General features: G+C 38.2%; 1 protein-coding gene across 2 annotated transcripts in view; it reads right to left on the minus strand.

Moving 5' to 3' along the window:
- Positions 1 to 18150, minus strand: part of msh3 (mutS homolog 3) — a 69810-nt gene that overhangs the window by 40959 nt on the left and 10701 nt on the right. For both annotated transcript variants that reach the window (XM_002942361.5, XM_018090787.2), the window contains exons 6-11: positions 16651 to 16768; positions 15236 to 15381; positions 9984 to 10150; positions 7125 to 7240; positions 4118 to 4232; positions 2409 to 2493 (exon numbers count right to left, since the gene is read on the minus strand). In XM_002942361.5, the coding sequence (XP_002942407.2) occupies positions 2409 to 2493; positions 4118 to 4232; positions 7125 to 7240; positions 9984 to 10150; positions 15236 to 15381; positions 16651 to 16768 (747 nt within the window). The remainder of the gene's footprint in view (positions 1 to 2408; positions 2494 to 4117; positions 4233 to 7124; positions 7241 to 9983; positions 10151 to 15235; positions 15382 to 16650; positions 16769 to 18150) is intronic.

Below are 18150 nucleotides of genomic sequence, written 5' to 3' on the forward strand. Positions count from 1 at the left end.
CAGAACCATCTCTCACACTCAGACACCTCCATGCAGAACCATCTCTCCACATTCAGACACCTCCATGCAGAACCATCTCTCCACATTCAGACACCTCCATGTAGAACCATCTCTCACACTCAGACACCTCCATGCAGAACCATCTCTCACACTCAGACACCTCCATGCAGAACCATCTCTCCACATTCAGACACCTCCATGTAGAACCATCTCTCACACTCAGACACCTCCATGCAGAACCATCTCTCACACTCAGACACCTCCATGCAGAACCATCTCCCATACTCAGACACCTCCATGCAGAACCATCTCTCACACTCAGACACCTCCATGCAGAACCATCTCTCACACTCAGACACCTCCATGCAGAACCATCTCTCACACTCAGACACCTCCATGCAGAACCATCTCTCACACTCAGACACCTCCCTGCCGTGTTTGACCAATGCTGGGCTAGGGATGGCTTAGGGCAGTATGTCTGGGGCTAATGAGCTCTGTGTCATACACAGAATACAAAGAATTTGCAAACACTAAGAGGGACATTTACAATCGTTTGTATTTCATTTTTTTTTTCCATAGGTTTTTTTTAGCTAAAAGTTGATTTTTTTGTGTAAAAAAAACATTCATTTTTAGTGATTTATTAAGTGTCAATAACCATGAAAACCACTAATACAAAACTTTGCCATCTAAAAGCTGTCAAGGCCATGTAGAAGTCAGTGGGCAGCTGCCCTGTTTCCAACTGGAAGATCTTCTTTTGCTTCACGGTATAAGAGGTTTTCAGATTTTTTGTACACTCCATTCGCTGAAAAATTTGTAGTTTCCCTTTTATTCCGTTCATGCTTTTTCAATTCATATTTTTTAATAAATGACTAGACATTCGTGGTTTTAGTGGAAATGAGTTAAGTTATGGTTTTTAAAAAACCACAAAAATGAGAATGTTGCTAAATGGGCCTCTCCGGATAATAATAATCATTTACAGAAAGCTGCCCAGGGCTTTGATATTTGAAACCTATTCTACTGCCATAACAACGATTCCTGTTAAAGGACTGTTTTGTAATTCAATCAATGCTTCTAATAAATCACATTGTGCGAGTGGTTTCCAAGGTAATGATCAGTCCCAGACAATAGTGCTATTAGTTAGGTTAGGATACCTAGGGATATGTTTATATCTTCTCCCCTGACATTAATGCTTTTCTCCAGTGTATGTAGATTATCCACTGTTTAACCCTGTAAGGCTGCTGTGCCCATTCAGAAGATAACCTCATGCCTGACTTATGCTTTAAACCTGTTCCCACAATGCAGTTACTCATCAAAAAACAAAATCTTATTTTAAATCTACAAAAGAATGTGAGTGCCATGAATACAACTTCCTAGCCAAGCCTCAATGTATAAACATGAGCAGTGAGAGAGTTAGGCTCACACTGTATTATAGATTTGCCTTTCCCTGTTATTACAGTGATAACTTACTAATGTGACGCCATTTCTAAGAGGCTTATGAAGTCAGATCCAAAGCAGGATCAGGAAAGCTTGTGCCTAACAGCAAATACTCCATTATAACTACATAACTATACACTTAAGGCAAATGGATTGGTTTGTTAGGAGCATTTTCTCAGTCTAGTGTTTTTGGCCATATTTAGATAGAATCGCACTTCTCGACTTGGCCACTTGCATATGCCATTGTTGTTATCTGATCGATTGGCCCAAGGGATCAGCCCGATATCTCCCACCTCATGGGGGGCATATTGGGGAATGATCCACTTATCTGTCAACCTCGCCAAACAAATGCGCAGAGCAGGGTAATCTTCATATCAGCTTGGCCTATGTACTAGATCTGTCTAATCTGATACAGAGCATGATGAGGCTAGTTTATGAGTTTGGATTAATTGCGAGAAAAATTTCTTTCACAATTGGGTTTCCTCCAATGTAGGGTTGTCACCTGTCTGGTTTTGACCTGGACTGGTGGCTTCCTGGGTCAAAACTGCCTGTCCAGTTTTCCATATTAGGCCATGTTATAGCCCCCACCCCTGATGTCATGGCCCTGCTCCCAGCATCACCCGCCCTGTCACCGCCCACCTCCTGCCCGGAGTTGCTAAAGCCGAAAGGTGGCAACCATACTGCTGTGTGAAGTCCTATGATCTTAACAATGGTTCTACAGTAATCTATGGGTATCGGTAAAACGAATGCCTAAAACTAATTAAACAGTCTGTCCATTACGTTAATTTTAATAAAGTTAACCCTAGCTCTCCATGAGGCCAAATATCGAGCAAGCCCTTTAAATGCAGTGTTTTAGGGTAATCTAATTAGAAAATAGTTTGTATAAAGCAGAGGACAATGTTGGCAATTCGTACATAAAGTTTATTAATTAGCAAGGCAATATGAAACAAAGCTTTTATAAGGAACAACCGTACCTGGTTTTGTAAGATCTCCAAATTCTTCAGTGTTGTCCCATTCATCCGTAAACATTCATTTTTACTGGACATTTGGGTGAAATTGCTATGGAAAAAAATGAAGTTTGCTTGGGTAAATGCAGATCATAATAAGTACAGTGATATCACACAGTTAAGCCTGCCTTGAGCCTTTATTGTTGGCCCTACTCTGAACTTAAGTCTGATAGCCTCTGATGCAAACAAACCTAAAAAACAATAACAATAATAACAGGACTGGAAGAATCTGTCTCTTCTCAAAACTGAAAAAGGAGTCATCAGCTAATGGAGGGATGTAAGGTAACTGACAAAATGTATCTAACTTTTAGGTAATTGACCCAATTGGTAAGAGCATGTCCAGCTATTTCTCTGGAAGGGGTTAATGTGTCTGACCCATGAATCTCTGGATCTGAGTGCATGATCCCTCAATCTTTTGACTTTATTGAACTCTCCCCATATACTAAGCCATTCAATACTGTTACTGATTTTCCACACTAAAAAGTGTACTGGTGCAACCACCAATACCCACAGGATGAATGGGGCAGCAAACCCCAGTAACTGATTTCCTGACGTATTTGGTTACGTGGATCACCAAACTGAATCAAGCAGCTCTGCAATATATTTTGTATTTTTAGCTTTTACTTTTATAAGCTAAACATTCCTATTTTGCCCATACAGGTATGGACATGTTATCTAGAACACTTGGGACCTGGGATGTTCCAGAAGGAATGTTTCTGTAATTTGAATATCCAAAAAATATTTAAACATTAAATAAACCCAATAGGATTGTTTTGCCTCCAGTAAGGATACATTATCTTAGTACAGGGTACTGTTATTATTACAGAAAATCATTTTTAAAAATGACTATTATTTGCTCATAATGTAGTCTATGGGAGATGCTCTTTCCATAATTAGGAACTTCAGAACTTTTTGGAAAACAGGTTTCTGGTGTATACAGTAAATATACGTGTGGCAGTTATTAGCCCTAGATTGCCATAATGTACCAGTTGTATCCCAAACTTGACAAAAAAATCAGTTCTGAGAACTGCCTATGACTAAGTACCAATGGGGTACGAAACGCGCAAGGCAGCGTAGTTTGGGGTTCGCATATGTTTTTAATATGGATTTTCAAATAAAAATGTGATTTTCTTTTTGATTTTTTTTTCAAGTTTGGGATACAACTGGTACATTATTTGATTTTCCCTTTAAATCTGGGGCTGTGTCCCAATTACTTTGGCCCTATTTAACTAGCCATTTGGGATCCTCTTTTTGATAAAATGCTACTAGATTGCCATAACACTGTCTCTTTTTTTTTTCTTTTATTTTGTTATACAGCAGAGCAATGAACAAAGACCGTGTGTCTTCCACTCATCTCTTTCCTCTTTTTATTGTTTCTAAGAGGGATCCTTTGCTTTCTGGAGCAGGCAGATCACATCAACATCAGAAAAGGAAAGAGGCAAAGCTCAGATCTTTTGAACTATAATCAATGCAAAGTTGAAAGGAATAGCGCACATGTTCATGGCTCCACAACTCAGGCCTAGATAAGATTATTTTTTATTTTTTTAGCAGAAATCTACAGTATTGCATCTCTGCATTCAGTGCCGAATGCAGAGATGCAATACTGTAGATTTCTGCTAAAAAAATAAAAAATAATCTTATCTAGGCAGTTATATATATGGCTGTGGTGCATTTACCTTGAGTTATACAGTATCTTTTCCAGATGAAATTCTTTGAGGTATTTGATTGTGGCCGCCAATGAACAAATTACAGACTTATCGAAAGTCAGGATTTCCGTCAGCTTTTGAGAACCTGAAAATTAGTATTGATTAAACACAGGCAGGTTTAGTATATCTGAAGAAAAAATAAATAAAAGCAGCAATCTGATGAAACTTGGAGGGTCTGTTCAGGGCTGCTTTCTGCTGTGTATATTGAAATTGTCATGTATAAGGAGGGGCAGATCCAGGTCCCAAAAAAGCTAAAGTTTAGAAACTATTTTTTGTTTGACACCTCTTTCAAAGCTCTTCAGTAGTCCTACTATCAAGACTGATATAAAGGAATATCCACGGATATCCAAGAAATGGCTACATCCTAAATGTAGCCATTTTTCTAGAAGAAGAAAGCAGACAGAGGTGCAACAAGAAACAAATAATATATTAGTGAGAAGACAGTTACCAACAATAACTTCTTGTCTCCAAGCCCCAAGACTTACCAGTGGTCAGGAGAAGATATTAAGCTAAAAGTTCTCATGTCAAATCCTCAATATAGTCATGGACAGGTAAGGGCCAGCTTAAAAGAGCCCAAAAAGCACCAGGTCTGAAGCCAGGAACCAGCAGAAATACACAAAGTTAAAGTAAACAGCACAAGGCCATATTTACTTAGCGATGACATTATCAACAGCAGCTCCCAAAGGGATTCCACACAAGCTGAAGTTTTGATGCAGAAGGAAAAAGATGCAACAGGGCTTCAGATCATTGATCCTTTACACTCTTGCCTCTCTGATAATGAACAGATTCATGCCTGGTAACGCGGAGAGAACCAGAGGCAAAACAACATGCTGCTGGATGGGGAAAAGGGCAGCTGATGACAGTCTGTGGCTGTTCCCAACCAGAGCTGGGTGGAAGCACTGAGAATGTGCAGGCAGGTAGATGTATTCTCTGAAGGCAGGAGAACACAACTTGAGTGAAGCACTGACTCTGGATTGGGAGCAACAGTAACCCATGGCGAATATGAACATAGATGTATGAGCAATACACAAATACATACTGTATACACAATTACTGCAAGCAGAGCCCAGCAGGTTCAATGAGCACAAGCTGGTATGTGGAGAAAAAAAAAAAACCTTATTGTGCGTATGCCCTGGATGATCATGGCAAGGGCAATGTTTTCTATCCAGGGTGGTACTACACAATCCTTGAACCTCCATAGTTTGATGCTAAGTGCAAGGCTAATGTAGGAGCTAAATTTAGAACTGAATTTTCACATTTACATAATTAAATTTCCCTTTGATTTATCTTCAAATAATGAGCCTCAGTTTTCCATTTCATAAGTCTTACAGATATTTTCCTGTAAGAGAATTAGAATCTCAGAGGGAGTAATTAAGCAGGAAAAGGCAGAAATAAAACATGAGAAACTGGATTTTTAATAAGAATAACCTCATCATGACGAGCAGCGCAGAGCAACCGGTCCTCGCGTGCGCGTGTCTTAAGCCCCTAATAAATGCTTTTGTGCAACAGAATCCAAGACTAAACCATACAAAGAAATCATACAGTGTGGGAATAACTTCCTTGTAAGAACTACAGATTTGTTCTACACAATATGGAAAAAAATAGCCCTTACTCACATACTTCAATAGATTTCCTTGACAATCTGTTCCAGAAGCTAAAAAAATTATGGATTCAGAAAATCACTGATGTTACCAAATGGCTTTTATAAGGATGGATCTAGTTCTATGATTACATATCCTTCCTGTGTTTATGTTAAAGCTGTGAGAGTGATATTTTCAATTAGTCTTTGTTTTTTATTATGTGTGATTGTTTCATTATTAAGCTTTTTGGTTTGCAGCTCTCCAGTTTCGAACTTCAACAGCTATCTGGTTGGTAGGGTCCAAAATTCCCCAGCAACCAATCAGTGGTGTGAACGAGAGACTAGAATCTGAATAGGAGTAATAAATAGAAAGATAAACTATAAAATGCAACAGTAACAATAAAATTAAAGCCTCACAGAGCAATAGTTTTTTTGGCTCTCGGGGTCAGTGACCCACATTTGAGGTAGAAGGCAAATAATTCAAGTATAAAAAAGTTACTAAGAACTAGGCAGTCTATAACATACATAAGATATCTCAAAGGTGAACAACTCCTTTAAGGGGAAACAAATGCTGAAAAACTGCCTATGGCTTTGGTACATGTCAGAGCTGTGTGTGATACAATGGACATAGCACCCTACCGATATCCCCATAAAAGACAGGTTAAACTGGTGTCAGTGACAACAAAACATACTGGGATATACAGAGCAGTTTATATACAGATGGAGCAAACTTGTTTTGATGTTTTGGCTTTACACAGCATCCAATGCGTATGTCACAGCTTAGGTTTTCATACAAATGAATGGGATAATAATGCATTTGAATGAAAAATAATGGTGGGACATTGTAAGCCAACTTTATACACAAAAAATCATTTGTCAACCAACATAAAGGCTACAGAATAACACCACCATTTTGTGATCACTTTCTGTATCCGTCTCACACAGTGTTGGAAAGCAAATATTGCCATTTGCACTGAACATATTGTGGGGAAAAAAAACCACAACCTTTAGTAAATGGGCCCCTATGTGTTAACTGGACTGGAGCCCAAATCATAAGGTTTATAGCCTATTTTCTCACTGAGTTTAGTTCTGACCCTTGAATATGAGTTAGTGTATGCTGCCAGTTAAAGCTCAGCAAAATCTAGGATCATATGGTTGAGTATTACTGACTTATACTGTATCTTAGTCCACTTATCTCTGTAAATGCCCCTCCACTGTATCATAGTCTCACATTGCATCAGCTGAAGGGAAGCCAATTAGGCCAATATTCTTGGTTCCAGTTGCAACACATTGCGATGTGTCCAATTTTCATTAAGTGATAGACAATTTTTTCCATTACATAATATATAAATAAAAAGAAATGTAATACTGATAAGGAGAAATATCATAGGACTTTACCTGCTGATATGTGTTGTTCTTGTCCATAAAACTCACTAATGAGCTGAAAAGCCTGGCTATATTCAAAATGGCTCTTGTCCATTCTCTCGATTCGTATTCGGTCATCATCACGTAAACTAGAATACAAGGGAATAGGAGAAACAATAGGTTACCTGAAAGCAGTTCTAATGTGTAGCGCTGGCTCCTTCTGAAAGCTCAGACTCAGGCACAATGCACTGAGATGGCGCCTACACACCAATATTACAGCTAAAAAAATACATTTGTTGGTTGAAGAATAAAATAAATGGCAGAGGGAATTATTTGCTATGTAAACAGTGTCATTTAGAAATAAAAAGTACATCATAAAAATCATGACAGCATCCCTTTAACTAATGCAGTTTAAAGGCCCAGTCCTCAAGATCTGCTGGGCTGGACTGTTACCATAACTACTATTCTTACACAAGGCAACAGTAACTGTGGGTCTACCCAAAGCCAATGATACTCTAGGATCACTACTCTAGGCTATTGTGACAGTCAACAAAGAATATCCAGTTTATCGCAAGTGCAGTAGTATTTGTCACGGACATGTTTCTTTGCGCAGTTATCTCTAAGCGGTCAGTGGCATGTGTCATAGTCAATGCCTGTACACTCCATTGTGTTTTTCTATGATTCCTGGTATTGACTTCTGCCCACCTGTGAGCCACTGTTGCTTGTACCAAACTTTGCCTGTTTTAACCTTGAGTTTTGCCTGCCTGCCAATTCTGCTCTTTGCCCTCCATGAGCGTTCCTCCATCCTCCATGAGCGTTCCTTCATCCTCCATGAGCGTTCCTTCATCCTCCATGAGCGTTCCTTCACCCTCCATGAGTGTTCCTTCATCACCAGCACCTCTGCCACTCCTTCAGGTGGCCAGCCCCATAATCATCCCTAGGGGCAGTTTTCTATAGTGAGAGGTGCTGAAGGGGCTAGACAGTATCTCTGGCTCCTAGAACCATAACTTTGTAACTGAAACAAACACTCTATAAAGTACATTAAAAGTACATTTACTCCTTAAAACTATAACCAGGGAAACCACAAATCCAGAAGTATACTAGCCATTTATGGCAAACATTCAAAATAGATGTAAGATGTCCAATACTTGAAATATACACAAACAAAATGACCAAACGTTATTCTAAAAGCCAGAGATAATACTGAATTCAGTGCTTAATTCGCTTTAAAATATTAAACTCTTTCCACCAAGCTATTACTGTCACCTAAATTAAAATGATGGTGATAGCAACCTATACTTTTATTTTAGCACATTAATTATACTCCAGCCTACACTAGAACCTTGAATATACACCCACTGTAAAAAAGACAGAAAAAAATATGAGAGGGTGAAATCCTATATTTTCACGAATAAAATGAGAAAAGGCAAACTACCATTTCATTTATTGAAAAAAAATCAGGTTAAAAATAAATGAATAAAAAACCCTTTTATTAATCATACAGCTGGCAAGTAACCCTACAATTGGCACGTACAGTTTAACCCTGATTTTATGTACCCGGAAACTGAAAATTATGTTGTTTATTCACAGCCCAATGCAGGTAAGCAGTCATCTACAAAGTCTTGCAATTTTCCTCCACCCTGCCTTCCTGGATAAATGTATTGCTGAAAGTCTGTGCACTTGATAACAAAAATTTCAAGTACTCACACCATCCCCTGAGTATATGTGGGACCAAACCCCAGAAGAAGAATGACTAGCCATCCCCTGAGTATATGTGGGATCAAACCCCAGAAGAAGAATGACTAGCCATCCCCTGAGTATATGTGCGATCAAACCCCAGAAGAAGAATGATTAGCCATCCCCTGAGCATATGTGGGATCAAACCCCAGAAGAAGAATGACTAGCCATCCCCTGAGCATATGTGGGATCAAACCCCAGAAGAAGAATGACTAGCCAAACCCCAGAAGAAGAATGACTAGCCATCCCCTGAGCATATGTGGGATCAAACCCCAGAAGAAGAATGATTAGCCATCCCCTGAGTATATGTGCGATCAAACCCCAGAAGAAGAATGATTAGCCATCCCCTGAGCATATGTGGGATCAAACCCCAGAAGAAGAATGACTAGCCATCCCCTGAGCATATGTGGGATCAAACCCCAGAAGAAGAATGATTAGCCATCCCCTGAGTATATGTGGGATCAAACCCCAGCGAGATTACTAGGAGATCACACTCACTAAGACCAAACACAGCCCAGGGAGCATATAGCAGAAGACTGTTGGCAGTCAAGGGTAAGAGGAAATGTACGGTAGATGTTCCATTATGCAACTAGAATAAGCAGATATATCATTTTAAAAATAAACAGAACATATTACTTTCAAATATATATTAAATCATTTTTTTGAATGTAAGTTTCCTTTTTTGAATCAATGCCAAGTTTATATGGCATTTAAAAGGACAGGTTACCTTGAAATTATTTTTAGGACAATGTAGACAGTGGCATGCTGAGATAAATTTGTATTTTGCTTTTATTTTATTAAGTATAGGTATGGGATATATAATCCGGAATGCTTGAGACCTGGGAACTTTTAAGGAATCTGAAGTTCCATCTGCCTTAAAGCTGCTTTGCTATGAGTATGAATTTATGCTAGCCTAATTATCATCTGCTACTTAGTAGCAGGTTGTGTCTGATCATTAGAGAAAAAAATTAAGGCTCTATATAGGAAATTGCATTTCTGCATTTAGAAGCTTTCTGGATAATGGGATTGCCTACAATAAATGGCATAGTTTGAAGGTTCTGCTGTAATTGTACTTTAAAAATAGTCAATTTAAACCAAGTTCACTATGACTAAAAAAAAAACAAACCTCTATTTTGGTCTAGATGTTTGTTTTACCTGGCAGAAGTTAAACTGCTGATGAGCCTTTCAGTGCAATCGGAAATGTCAGAGGGAAGTAGGATTTCCACCGGCTGCAGTCTCAGTATCCTTGTCTCCAGCTCAGTGCGGGATTTGGTATCATGGAAACGGTCATACATGACTTCCCCTGTGGAGGGTTGGACCGCCTCAAGAAATAACAGAAAAGATAGACCTCAATGGGGTAATACCAGATACAAGTAATAATAAAGACTCTCAAAAACTTCCCAAGAGTGTGCACTGGCTGTTCCAACTACAATCATGTGCTAACATTATTATCCAGAAATTGAACGCCATCTTAGTTTATTCCAAAACCTCACACACTGCAAATATTCCGTTTCACAGATTATTAGTCATTACTGCGACCCAAATAGAATACTTATTTTAACTTATTGTTCCTATTAACAGGTATTTAAAAAGGTGAAACGTATTCCAACGTGTTGTACAATAATGGGCTGTATGCATCACACAGATTATATAAAAATACTAATCGATACAGAAGGTACAGAGGGCCCTGCCCTATAGAGCTTACAATCTAATAGGAGAAGGAATTAAAAGATACAAGGTCACTGCAAAGTGCAATTTCTGATTCCATCAGCATGTTTTTCACCATAAAGCATTTGACGTGACTGGCATACAATTGTGCTGTCTGGTAGGCTTTACTTCTGGCACTTACGTGCATGCTGGCCACTGTTGAAACCCAGGAGCTATCACCACATTTTGAGGTGGCAAAAGCTCCAGGATTCCCCCTGCGTTGCCACCCAGCTGGTATTTATAGTGGCTAAGGGGCCTTGCTGGTAAATTTGCAATGACCTTTTGTTCCTAGTTTCGCATAATATTCGGTGCGTGTATGGCAGGTCAACGAGACAACCGATACTGCAAAAGCTTCGGATATCAACCGTCTCATCAATCGGGTGGGTCAAAAGATTGTTTCTACCTCCATATCTGACGATTCAGCCCTGAATGTTAGTGGGGGAAACAAATGACTAATTGTCGCAGGAAAGATCGTTATTGGTACATGTATGGCCACCTTTAAGGGTAAGGCCCCACAAGGTGGATTGCGCAATGTTGTGCATCTATTACCCACACGGAAACCCATTGTGGTATCACCGTTTGCACATACATGTGACTGACTGGACATAGTACTAACGCAAGCAATACATTCTTATACAATTTCCAAGATTTATTTAGTGTGAAAAATAAAAATAAAAAATTGAGGTTTTTAAGATTCAAAATTTGGCAGACACACACTTGTGTGCAATCACAAGGTCTAGATTATAAGAGCTCTCTGAAGACTTTAGAAGGAAGTTTATTGATGCCTATGAGTCTGGGAACGAAGTTAAAGAGATCCCCAAACAGTTTTACATCTTCCAACTTGCCTGGGGCAAACTGTCCCAACAAGTTCAGCCCAAAAGTAGAAAAAAAACCATTTTGCAGTCTCTAATAACTGCAAAATGTCATCACAGGGTCTACAGATAGCTCTCACAACTATTGATGTCAAAGCGTATGCTTCTACCATTACAACAGGCTGCACACATTAACATGAAAGCTGTGCTAGGGGAAACCTTTGTCCAGGAAAGTAGAGCAGGGCATGAGTAAGGTTTGCCAGTAATCACCTAGGCAAAGACCTGGATGTCTGGTACAATGTGCTCTAGACAGACGATTGCCAACTAGAGTAGCAGTCTATGTATATACAGACAGCACAATGGCTGCACATCCACAAACGGTAACAATGGCCTGGGCACTGGTATAAAAACCATAATCACAGGACTGTACTCATGGGAACTTCTCAAACAAAGTTTTGTAAATAAAACAATTTTCTGTTTGATTTGTGAGAATATGATGGCATTGATCCATGCTTATTAATCATGTTTTATGTTTAGTATGGCCTTTATTTGGAGCATGGTTTTTTTTATCTTCACTTCTAGAGCACATGCACATATGTAGTATCACTGGGGATATAATTAGCCTCTACTTGGTAGAAGCTGCACTTATTTAGATTGATACAACAATGAAAGATACATTTGTATTTTTATATGAATTATTTTTTATATTGATTGTCTAAAATGTTACAGTGTTAGTGCTTTTGACACAATTTTTTTGTAGGTAAAATGCACTTTAAATATTTATGGGCATAGGTAATTCTGGTGTGTGGGTTTTTAAGTGATATGACTTCCTGGTTTACATCCTGACAACCTTCCCCGGTTGATTGAAATGCATCAATGTTTATGGCAATTTAATGAAACAATAAATATTGTGTCAAATGCCATGAGTGCTTTGCCATTGATCGTTATAAATATATTGAACTAAACCAAAGTAGGGGGCTGGAACACGCATGTGTGCGTCTATATAACAGGCCATTTTCCCACTATATACATGTACGTGTATTTATTAGCAGATATGGCAAGCATCCTTTACTGACAGTTATACTTAAGGCCTAATAACTTTAGTTGAGTTGTGGCAAACAGAACAGAAAAACCCAAAGAGCTAGATGCCATCTAATGAAGCAACTCTGCGCACCATTATGTTTAATGCCAGCTTCCATTTGAAATTCTGCTGCGACTGATTTCTCAAGAACAATCCCTTGGGTGCGAGCCCTCTAAATGCTGGGCATCTGCATTTTAACATCCATCTGTTAAACAATCAATCCCAGGAGCAACTTTAATTTACATATGGAATATTGCATTGTTCATTCCAGCAGACATTCAGCGTTAAATATTCTCTATTCGAGAGTGGAATGAAGCTATAAAAGGAAAACATTAATATTTGTAGACACTAAACAGAATAACAAGCAGGCCATTTCTACTACGGGCAGTATTTGCATGCAAATCAATATTTCTTCCCCAAGATACAGGTTTTTTTTTTTTTAATTCCAGCAGCTCTGCGGCCATGTGCCAAGTCTCACCCCCCCACATATGCATGTGATACTCCAAAATGCCAGTTGTGCATGTGTGTATTGCAAACAAGTTGCAGGTTAGCATTGTCACAGTGAGGGTGGCTTCATTTCCAGGGGATACAGTGCAAGATTATTAATGGCACTGGCGTGCAGTTTGTTTCAGAACCTATGGATTCAACTGAATATAAATCCTGCATCTTTTTGCTTTATAAAAAATCTTTTCCAAAAACATTTATTTGGAAGAACAAGCATTTTTTTAGTAGCCTGTGTGGGTTTCCTCTAGGTTCCCTGGTTTCCACCCACAACCTAAAAATATAAAGAAGGTTAATTGGTTCCTGATAAAAATAGTTTGTGTGAAAAGGACAGGGACTATAGATTGTAAGCTCCAATGGGACATAGACTAAGGTGATGCAGAATATGTTAGTGTTGGTGTTTATAGAAAATGAATTTGATGACTTCATTGATTACTTGATGATACAAGAAAATGTCATACTTCATTAGACGGGGCTGCAGTCATTTAGTAAATGAGACCCTTATTTTCTTGGTTTCTTCAAATACATTTTCTTATTTTTTTCCTATGTCAACACAGTACCATCTGATATAAGCTTTGCATAGTATCTAGTAGTCAATTAACCCTGCCCATGTTTGCTACCTCTTGCTGTAACCATGGTGCTAAATAAATAATTAATTAATTAGTCCATGTCAAATTTGGAGTTCCTACAGAAACTAGTGGTGAGATGTCTAATTAAGAAATGTAACCCTTACCTTTCGGGTAAAAGGTTATGTATTTTTAGGAACTGCATTACAGGTTCATAATTACACCTGATGAAGGATGAACTTAGAAACCATGAAAGGAAATAATTTATTTCATAAAGAGGAAAAAAATCAAGGTGCATCCTCCACTGCTACCATAGCTATGGCTACAGCACATCTACCATATGTAAACACTGGACGCCCAAGGGATATTGTTTAAGAATTGCTGCATAGACATTTTATTGGGGACAGATCTGGTGGTCTGCTCTGCCGGTTTAATTTGGGTTGATAAACAGATTACAATAAAAGGCAGAGATCCTTTTGCCACTTTGTGATGGTTAGCTTTATGTTTGGGTCAAGATGATGTGCATTTATAACACCCCCAAAGTCCCATAGGAGAGACTGACAAAGAGCTTGTTGTGGTTCTTCAGTAGGTAAACTATGTGTGTTATATGAAATGCACTAAAGTAAGTCTCACTGTGCTTAAATAGTGAGAGACAGAAATTCGGGTATCCAGGTTGCAATTGAAGTAAACCAAATGCTTCATTATTCTCCCTAGAGGTATTTTAAATTGAGATGGATTCCAATCATTTTCACCTTCACAGAGAGTGAGAGGAACAGTCCAAACATGAGCGAGTGGAATCAATATTAGTCCACAAATAAAATATTCTAGCAGCAGAGATGAAAGCACTGGCGCGGCTTAGGTCAGTGGTGCCTAAGTAGGGCCATATATTTTGCTGTTGGAGGGCTGACTAGAAAGAGAAATATCTGATATATTAACACAATCCACATTTTCACGAAACACCTGTTTTGGTAAAACCATGCCCACAGAAAATAGCAAAATATTTATACAGGCCTTACATTTATAAAGTAAGTTAAGCCCCCAAATTATTGTAGCTACAACTGGACACTGGACTGTGTTAGCTTCCTTGTTTTGTTCCGCTAGTTCTTCCTCTAATATTGTGATATTAAAGAATCTACCAAACTGGAATAGATATGTCAGAAATCACCTGACAGGAAACAATGCAGCTCTAACTTTAACAGGAAGTAGTGTGGGAGCAAAAGGCAGAACTGTGTGCATTCATTGGCTCAAGTGATCTAACATGTAACTGTGCACCGTGAATAATATGATCCCAGGGGGCAGCACTTGGTACTGAACAAAGACGCTACTGAGGTAGTTTATTGCCAATATATTTATTAACAAGAGTGCAAGCTAGAATGCTATACGTATTCTGTAGAATACTTTACCATACCTGAGTAAACAGCCTTAGAAGCTCTCTGTTTAAGATAGCAGCTGCCATATTAGCAGACCCCGAGCGGCACCTTACTTTGCCCGTGTACAAGTGATCTGGATGTCTGACAATGAGTCAAAAGCAGGGAAATAAAGAATGCTGGAAGAATGACCATAAACTACATCTCCAGGCTACAATTCCAAAAAGTTCCACAATTGTGTCCTATTAGAAAATTGGTGCAGCCACAGTAACTAGTTCGGAAAAATCGGAAACATTTCCAGTGAGAACACCTTCCAAATAGTCAGCTTTTGTACCTGAGGGACTAAGCACATAAGAAAAAGAAAGAGACTTACCACCAGTCCAAAGACGGCGTCTGCTGACTTCTTATTTTTAGTCCTGTCAATATTTTCAAAGATGCACAAAAGATAACTGCTTGGGACATCAGCCATTATACATTCGACCTCCAGTGAGTCATCTATATTTATCAAAGGGCTGACATTTGGGAAATGTTAAGGAAGTTGTTTGCAATAAAAACAATTTATTTCAAGGGCACCCTTGACAATCAGTTCTAAAGCATTGCCTTTGTGAAACTCCTGTCCATTTTCTCTTGCTTTGCCATAGTACATAAAGTGCTTTACTAATGAATGATTTAATTAACCAGTTAGCAACCACATAATTTTCTGAGCCGTGGATGGCTCCGTTTGGTTTTGGTTAACAGGAGGTCAAACAAAATAGTGGGAAACAATAATTATTCTATCTGCAGCAACAACCTAATACAGATTAAATGAGATGAAAACACTGGTATTTATGTCTAAGCTGTACTGGTACTACTTACATATACACTATACAGGTACCCAAGTACCCACTGGTACTACTTATGTATACGCAGTACTGGTACTACTTATGTATACGCTGTATTTGTACCCAAATACCCACTGGTACTACTTATGTATATGCTGTACTGGTACTACTTATGTACGCTGTATAGGTACCCAAGTAGCCATTGGTACTTATGTATACACTATACTGGTACTACTTATGTATATGCTATACTTGTACCAAAGTACCCACTGGTACTCCTTGTGTATATGCTGTACTGGTACCCAAGTACCCACTGGTACTCCTTATGTATACGCTGTACTGGTACCCAAGTAGCCATTGGTACTTATGTATACACTGTACTGGTACTAGTTATGTATATGCTATACTTGTACCCAAGTACCCACTGGAACTCCTTATGTATACGCTGTACTGGTACTACTTTTTTATAAGCTGTATTTGTACCCAAATACCCACTGATACTACTTAAGTATATGCTGTACTGGTACTACATATGTATATGCTGTACTGGTACTACTTATGTATACATTGTACTGGTACCTAAATACATACTGGTACTCCTTGTGTATATGCTGTACTGTTACCCAAGTACCCAATGATACTACTTATGTGTGCACTGTACTGGTACCCAAGTACCCTCTGGCACATATTTATACACTGTACTGGAACTTATGTATGCACTGTATTGGTACCCAAGTACCTACTGGGACTACTTATGTGTACATTGTACTGGTACTTATGAATATGCTGTACTGGTACTTATGTATACACTCTACATAGCTATAGGTTGTACTAGTAATACATATAGGCATGGGTGGCAAGCAGTTAATAATAAATTATAAAAAGTATAACAATGTAGCAGGAAGTCTACACTGCCACAGAAATAAAATCCAATCAATACACTAAATGAGAAGATTTTAAAGGATATCTTCTCCAATGAGAGTTGACTTTGTGTATAGTGCGGTGAGTTGCCTAGTAAACAAAGAACTTTTGCTTTCCCCGGCTGCCTTCAGTGCTGCAGTCTCCGTCTGCTTTACAACTCCAACCTGCATGGGAAAGAGAAAACAAGCTAGCGTCTTAGTATGAAATGCAGCAGTGCCCCTTACTGGATAAATATAGAATTCAAATCTAAACAGCTCCCTTTCCCTCTGTACTATACACACTACAGAGCTTTTTTGGATTAGAAACATAAAGTAAATGAAATATAAGAAATGTTCTTAAATGGGTGGTTAGCAACTTTTCAATTGGTCTTCATTACTTATTTGTTATAGTTTTTGAATTATTTGCCTTCTTCTTTAAAGGAACATTTCAGTGTTAAAATGAAACTGGGTAAAATGGATAGACTGCGCAAAATAAAAAAATATTTGTAATATAGTTATTTGGGCAAAATTTTAATCTATAAAGGCTGGAGTGAGCAGATGTCTAACATAATAGCCAGAAATCTACTTCCTGCTTTCAGTTCTCAGTTCTTTCAGCTGTAAAGGAAGAAGTAGTGTTCTGGCTATTATGTTAGACATTTGTTCACTCCAGCCTTTATAGATTTTTGCCTAACTATATTGAAAACAATTTTTATTTTATTTCATTTTTATGCTGAACTGCTCCTTTAAAAAAAAAAAGCTTTAAAATAGCCAGAAACTATTGCTCTGTGAGGCCACATTTCATTGTTGTTGTTACTTTTCGTCTTTTTCTTTTCATTCAGTTCCTCTCCTGTTTATATATCAGTCTCTCATCTAAACCACTCCCTGGTTGCTAAGTTAACTTTGACCCTAGTAACCAAATAACTGATGAAACTCCAAACTGGAGAGCCCCTAAATTGAAAATGAAATAACTACAAATAATAAATACTGAAAACCAATTGCAAATTGTCTCAGAATATTACTCTGTACATCATACTAAAAGTTACAGTAACTCAAAGGTGAACAACCCCTTTAAATCAGAGGTGAGTGTGCCTAGTATTCTCCAGAGTGTAGAAATTAAGGCTAGCATGTGTGTACTACTGTACCTCGTAAAGAATACCTTGTTACTAAATTTCCTTTATTTGAATTTCATTATTTATTGAAATTATTTAGTGATCTATTTTCACTAACCAGAATACTGATTGATTAAATAAACAATTTAGCAGCATTTAGAGCAGCAATTTCCTCAGCAAAAACATCTTGATTGTCAATATTTTTTTCAGTCTAAGTTTCCGTACACCCTTACACACTATTTCCCCATCCAAGAGAGACACAATGTATTATTATTATTCTAATTATCTAAACAATGATTTATATAAACAATGGTTTTGTTTGCCCAGCATTCTCCAGAGCGTAGAAATTAACACTAGCATGTGTATAGTACCGTACCTCGTAAAGAATACCTTGTTACTGAATTTCCTTTATTTGAATTTTATTATTTATTGATTCAAAATATTATCCATTTTTTACCA

Source organism: Xenopus tropicalis, chromosome 1, assembly GCF_000004195.4.
Source record: "Xenopus tropicalis strain Nigerian chromosome 1, UCB_Xtro_10.0, whole genome shotgun sequence".
Lineage (NCBI taxonomy): Eukaryota > Metazoa > Chordata > Amphibia > Anura > Pipidae > Xenopus > Xenopus tropicalis.